At 53.2% G+C, this 6334-nt stretch overlaps 1 protein-coding gene across 7 annotated transcripts in view; it reads right to left on the bottom strand.

The window, feature by feature from the left end:
* TPM1 (tropomyosin 1) overlaps positions 1-3271 on the bottom strand; it is an 18749-nt gene extending 15478 nt beyond the window's left edge. The window contains exons 1-2 of one of the 7 annotated variants that reach the window (XM_021407141.1): positions 3003-3265; positions 1916-2041 (exon numbers count right to left, since the gene is read on the bottom strand). In XM_021407141.1, the coding sequence (XP_021262816.1) occupies positions 1916-2041; positions 3003-3116 (240 nt within the window). In that variant the 5' untranslated portion in view covers positions 3117-3265. Of the gene's footprint in view, positions 1-1915; positions 2042-2230; positions 2357-3002 lie in introns of all 7 variants that reach the window. The other 6 variants (XM_021407142.1, XM_021407139.1, XM_021407140.1 and 3 more) reach the window with 6 other exon arrangements.

Here is a 6334-nt window from a genome sequence, read left to right on the forward strand (position 1 = left end):
GGGCGCGGGGCGGTAGCTCCCCCTGGCGGCGGCCCCGCTCCCTGCCGTAGCCCTGCATCGCCCCGCCTGAGCGGGGTACAGGGATCCCGAGCGGCCGCCCGCCGTCCTACGCCTGGGCGAGTTCCCGGGACGCGGGGAGGGGGGCTGTGGCCCCGCCAGGTGCAGGGCTGAACCCAGGGCTCGCAGGACGTGCCCCGCGCTGCCGAAGTGAGTCAGGCGGTGCTGCTCCCTCATCCCGCGTGAGGTAGGTCCGCCTCGGGAGCGGCACTCGCCGCCCTGCTCTGCCCTTTTCCCGTGGCTCGGAACTATCCAAACGAGTCAAGCCAACACCGGTCAGTGCAGTGCCCCAAGACGCTCCACGTGGCCCAAAAGCACGGCACCCTGACATTCCACGCACACCGGTAAGTACAGCGTTCTCTCAGTGACAAGCATGACTCTCTGCCCGAGCGTGACTGCACAGAACACCGTCCCAACGAGCTCCCAAACGCTGCCCTCCTGCAAAGGGAAGCAGCGCTGGGATTGGTCGGGGGGGATCGTGCTTTTCAGGCAGGGAATCTGGTAGCACTGCTCTCGCCTTCATCCTCGGCGATTCCCAAATAGTCTGCATACTTTTCCTTATAAGGAATATCTCCCCTGGATCTGCATGCGGTTCCTTTGAACGAGTCCAATAAGCGCCCTGCTAGGAAGTGCCTCTCCTCCGCGCGGCCTCGCACAGAAGAAGACAGACATCTGATCCACATTAAACACACAACCCCTCTCTCATCCCTATGTGCGCTTATTGTTGAGGTCTCTGTCAAAACTACACAACTTAATTGCTTTGCTTTATGGTTTGCTCTTTTTAAAAGTAAAATAAGATAAAAGCGTGTTGTCTTTGATGCCAAGTTGGCTTTAGCAACGTTTCCCTTTCTGAAAGTATCCTTCCTCCACTTTGCTGTAACTGGCAACTCCTTAGCTTTGGGGCTCGTTCTGAAAGCTGCGCTATAGGAAAAGGATGGTCATGGCTTTGGAAGCGCTGCGGTTTCACCGTGTCCTGTAATTCAGACCCGAGATGTATCTGGACAGAACTGGGTCGTACTGTAGGAGCCACACTGCTCCGGGCCTTATCTGCAGGAACAGGAAACTCGCATCGCTTCGTGTGTGTAGTACATTAATTAGATGCATGGCAGGGGCGGACAGGTGGGTGGGCTGAGGCCTGGGAGGGACACGAGCTCTTGCACTATTACCATATAAAGTGCTGAGCTATATATATCCCCCAGCTCGCTCCCAAGATCCCTGTCCTCTGAACTGCAAACCCAGCAAGTATCATCTTCCAATTTCCTCTCACACAGGACAGAACTTTTCTTTGAGACATGAAATCATCCCCATTTTTTTCCAGGAATAAAAACTAGGAGAAGGGACTTCATCTGTGGGATGAGTGAATGAGCCTAACTAGTCTCTAGCAGCAGCACTAACGCATGTATGCCCGCGACAGCTCTCTTGCAGAAACAACCAGCAGCCCTTACTCTCCTGCATCTGTGGGATGTACAGGACGCGCTCTTCCCGGCTGTCCCTCTCCCAGATCTAGTTGCTGTTAGCTCTCTGATTCTGTCTCATCAGCTATCAAAGTACTGCTGTTCCAACCCGAGCTATTTTTCCCATCATCTGAATTGACAATCCGCAGCAAATGGAACGACAGCAAGTACACATAGAAAGCACGTGTTGAGTGCGCAGAAACCCAATCGATGCCTCAGACAATGTGCAAATCTCATGCAAGGAGGCAGTGCTGTGTCTCCCACCTCCCTGCCCAGGAGGTGCCAGGAGCCTGACCCCAGCATGGCTGCACAGCGCTGCGGGGTGGGAGTCCTGGCTGTCCTGTGCGGCGGAGGGCCGTGCTCCTTGTATGAAGGGGGTGGTGGAAGGGACAGGGGTAACTTACATCTGTGGCCTTTTTGTCAGCCAGTTCCAACTTTTCCTGTGCATCTTTAAGGGACTCGGAGTATTTGTCCAGCTCATCCTCAGTGCCCTTCAGCTTCTTTTGCAGAGCCACCAGCTCGTCCTCCAGCTGTGATACGGGCGGAAGGTGGTGGAGAGGGGAGGGCAGGCAGGAAAAGGTGCAGCAGGCAATGTGATCGTGCAAAGGGAGAAGTGCGAGTGCAGAAGAGACAGAAAAGAACGGACAGACAGAGAGAGAGAGAGAGAGAAAGAAGGAGAGACAGTTAGATTCTCTTTGCTTACGGTAAGGGCACGATACCTTGGCAGCATTCTCCTCTGCGGAGAGGAGGCTGTCCTCAGACTTGTGCAGCTCTTCCAGCACTTGGTCCCTCGAATCCTCCGTCACGCGCAATTGCTTTTCCAATTGCACAATGTCATCCTCTAACTAGGTGCATAAGAGGAAATACAATGCACAGATACATTTCTCCCTGGGCTCTGAAAAGGGGGAAGGTCATTTTTAAATCTCTCTCCTTTCCTCTGGCCTCCTTCGGGATCTCCAAGAAACTCACAACCACCATGCCTCCCTCCCCCAAACTAATGAAGCCCCACGTGTGCCGGGGTTGGGGGGGGGAGGCTCGGAGCAGTCCGGGAAGATGGGACACATATCTGGAAAGAGGGGGAGCAGCTAGAACTGGACGAGTCTGCTGGACAGTGCTGGGGGAGGGGGGCACAAACACAGCTTTAAGTCCTTTGCCAACAGCCTGTCTGTCCAGCGCTAACAGCCGCTCGAGGCAGTGTCCCCCAGCCACGCTCCCGTGACAAAGGCACGGAGGCCGTGCAGCTGTCCCAGGACCCCTCCCCAGCAGGATGGGGCAGGGACACGACTCCTGCCCGGCCCCGGGATCCTCCAGCCACAGTGCGCCAGAGCGAAACTCTTTAGGGGAATTTCAGGAGTTCAATCGGTTCTTCGGGCAGTGGAGGGGGAGGTGGGGAAGGACACAATAAGGTACGTTAAGAAAAGATTAGAGAAAGAGATCGCCCGTAAAGGCATGTGCCCTGGCACCAGTCACACCCGGCCTCTCAGTGCAGACCTGCTTGCTCCTCTCCTCCGCTGCCTTCTTGTCCGCTTCGGCTTGCTCGGCTCTGTCCAAGGCATTCTCCTTGTCCAGTTTCAGCATCTGCATCTTTTTCTTGATGGCATCCATGGCGGCGGTGGGTTAGGGCGCGTCCCCGCGCGAGGTACAGCCGAAATCAGAGCAGGGAAAGCGGCGGGAGAGCCCCGGTACGAATCCGAGCCGCGGCCCCGGGCAGCGCTGGGGCCGAAGAGTGCGGGACGGGCGCCGGCGGAGTGCGGACGGCGGGCGGGGAGCGCCTCACTGATATGGCCTTTCCCAGGGGGCTGACTGCATTCCTCAGGACATCCAATACTTTTTTGGAAAGGTTTTTTTTTTTTTTTTTCCCCTCCCTCCTGCGTTTGTCCCTACCCCTTTCCCTCGCTTCGCTCCCCCTCGGCTTTTTTCGGCGGCTCGGCGCTCCCATTCGCTGCCGCCTGCCTTTTGACCGTGGATATGCCTATATATGGGATGTGACGGGCGAGGTAAGGCGGGGGAGTAGTTTTTTCCTAGTTCTAAGCGGGCAAGACGGGGCATTTCGCTGCTACTCCTGGGAGGAGAAAATAATTAAATAAAAAGAGGGGGAAGGGCAGCGACTCGAAGCGGGGAACGGGAGCAGGGAGCCGCGCGGGCTGCTCAGGGCGGGTGCGATGCCGGGGTGGCCGACGGCGGGACCGTGCCGGAGCCGACCCCAGCCGCGGAAATGAATCTGTTTTAAAGCAGAAGGGGCGCGGGGCAACAACGGGTTACGAACACGCACGCCCGGAGCGAGCGCGCCCCGAGTGCACCCCCGCGCCCCGGGGCAGGGGAGGACACCCCCGGCGGGCGGAGAGCTGCCGGCAGCCCGGGCACCCGGAGCGGCGCGGCACTGCCAGCTCGGGACAGACACTGCGGCACGGCAGAGCTTCTGCGGCTGCAAACGCTTCCCGGGCCGACAGCGCTCCTTTACCGGACCGCAGTCGGGTTAAAGGGAGAGGAGCGGGGGCTCAGCTGCCCCCAAGGGCGCCCAGAGCCGCCAGGTGTGGAGCCCGTGGAAAGCCGGGACACGAACTGGCTGCTGCCACGGCTTGCGCCCTCCGCCTGCAACGCCAGCGAGAAACTGAGGCAGCGAAGAGAGACGAGCAATCTGGAGAACAATTACCAAACCATGTAATTAACTAGAAACCGATTTTCGCTTCTGGCAGATGTCTGTCTCCTTAGCACACTGAACAAGATGCAACACGCTCTGCCACCACCTCGCACGCTCCTTTATGCTGCGCAGGAAGCACACGAGCCCCGAGGATTTGGTTGCATAAAGAGAAGCAGCCTCTTTGTCTGAGCTCACAACTTGCACCAGAAAATTCCTCCCTGGTGCCGTCACTGGATCTGCTGAGCCGATGTCACTGCGGCAGGCCGTACTTGCAGGGCAAATAGGGGCAGCGGTGAGCAAAGCAGGCCGTGGGGGGCAGCTCCTGCACAGCCCCAGTGAGTTACAGCACAGAGCTCCGGCTCTGCGGGACAAGAAAGCAAAGCCCCCTGGGTTCTTACCAGAGGTCATCTTCCTGCCCCTGAGAAAGGCCAGAGTCTGGCTTCAGCCCTGACCCACACAAGGTTCACACAAGCTCACAGCCAGTCTCCAGGACGTACGTATGTGTTGCTAATGCCACTGGCAAAGGAGCTTTCCTATTCCCATCCCTAAGATGGTTGCTTACTGTATTCCCTTAAAAAACGGACTCCTCAAAGTAATAGTAAAGTAATAGCAATGACAATAAAAGGAGCAAGTAAAATCTTTCTAGAGGATGACATTCTCGCTTTTCGGCACAAAATTTATTCATTAATCCTTATCAGTTTTAAAAAAATACCGGTTAAACCCGCCTAAACACAAACAGCAGCGCACAGACTGAGTAAAAGTGCCAGACAAAGTACTGAAAAAGTCTGCAGACTTATGTGGAGCAAATTCTTAACACATTTTTGCTCTTGTCGCTTATCTTGCTTTTACTGTATGGCCGGTTACAACACAAGGGCCTTTTTTAAGCACTGTGAATATTTAAAAGACATCAGTTACATATTGCTCGACAGCTTGATCGTATTATTAAATGTATCAATGTTTTGTCTGTAGTTTAGGAGAATTTAGTCCTCTGCCACAGAAAATTCCTTTAAAAGTGTGTTGTGGCTGGGAATCCAGTGAGGCAGCTCTTCTGCCTTTGGGTAAGCACATATTGGGAAATTACACAAACAGGATCCTGTCTGGCTAATTTGGGAGTGGTGCTGATAGGCTCTTAAAGAATTCCTGTGCAGAGCCATTTTTCTACAAGAATGTTAACGACGACATGGGAACCTCTGGGACACATGAGATGTGGGGAAAAGGAAAGGAACTGAACGTTTTTTAGAAAGACGCCTGGAAGATGCCACCGCCTCCACAGAAAAACAAAATCCTGAGGCCCCATATGCATGAAAATGTCCAGAAAATAAGCTTTGTTTAAGTCAAAGACAACTCTGCATCCACGGGACAAAATTGGCGTAAGTTTTTGTTGTTATTTTTCTGTAGTAGAGAATGTAGTATAGACACATGTAAGCATGCCTGCTTTACCTTTAATTAACAGTTTGAATTGCTTGGAAATTTCCAGCTGGCAAAAAAAGATAGGTTTGGAAATCAAGTAGCTTGTATAGTCACTCCCTTTTTAATTGGTATGTGAAGAAAGACGGTATACAAATTAATACTGAAAAAAGAAGGCAACACAAACCTTGTGTCTCTGACAGAATACTAATTCTGTAATGCCCCTCACAACTTCCCCCATCGCCACTCCAGCACTGCAGGGGCTGGCTGCTCTCCCTCGTTGACAAATGGTGCACGAACACCCCAGCTGCAGTTTTACTCAGCTCTGCACCTACTACACTGGTCTTGAGTTCTGTTATTTAAATCAGGCTCTTCGTAACACCAAGCCAGCCAACACAAAGAACTGGCAAAACATATCCACACGCCATTTATGCACACATACATATATATATATGTTTAATTTCACTACGTCTCCTGTAAGTAAGTGATGTGGCACTTCAGGCTTCCTAACAATTTGATTTTGTTTCCCAGGACGAGGCCAGAATCTGCTTATATCACGATGTTCCTGTGCCATGCCATAGATCTCTTGACACAGGCAGAACTTGTATTAAGAATCTGCTTTTCTGTTCATAGTTGGACCAGCCGAAGGCAATTCTCAGCAGAGATGCTGATGACATACAAAAGGGCAGGTGGACTCGCTTGGAAAAAACCTTCAAATAGACTTTCTAACAAAGTTGGAGTTGTCTTTTTTTTTTTTTTTTTTTTTTAAGGAATA

The sequence above is a fragment of the Numida meleagris genome, chromosome 9 (genome assembly GCF_002078875.1).
Source record: "Numida meleagris isolate 19003 breed g44 Domestic line chromosome 9, NumMel1.0, whole genome shotgun sequence".
NCBI classification, from domain to species: domain Eukaryota; kingdom Metazoa; phylum Chordata; class Aves; order Galliformes; family Numididae; genus Numida; species Numida meleagris.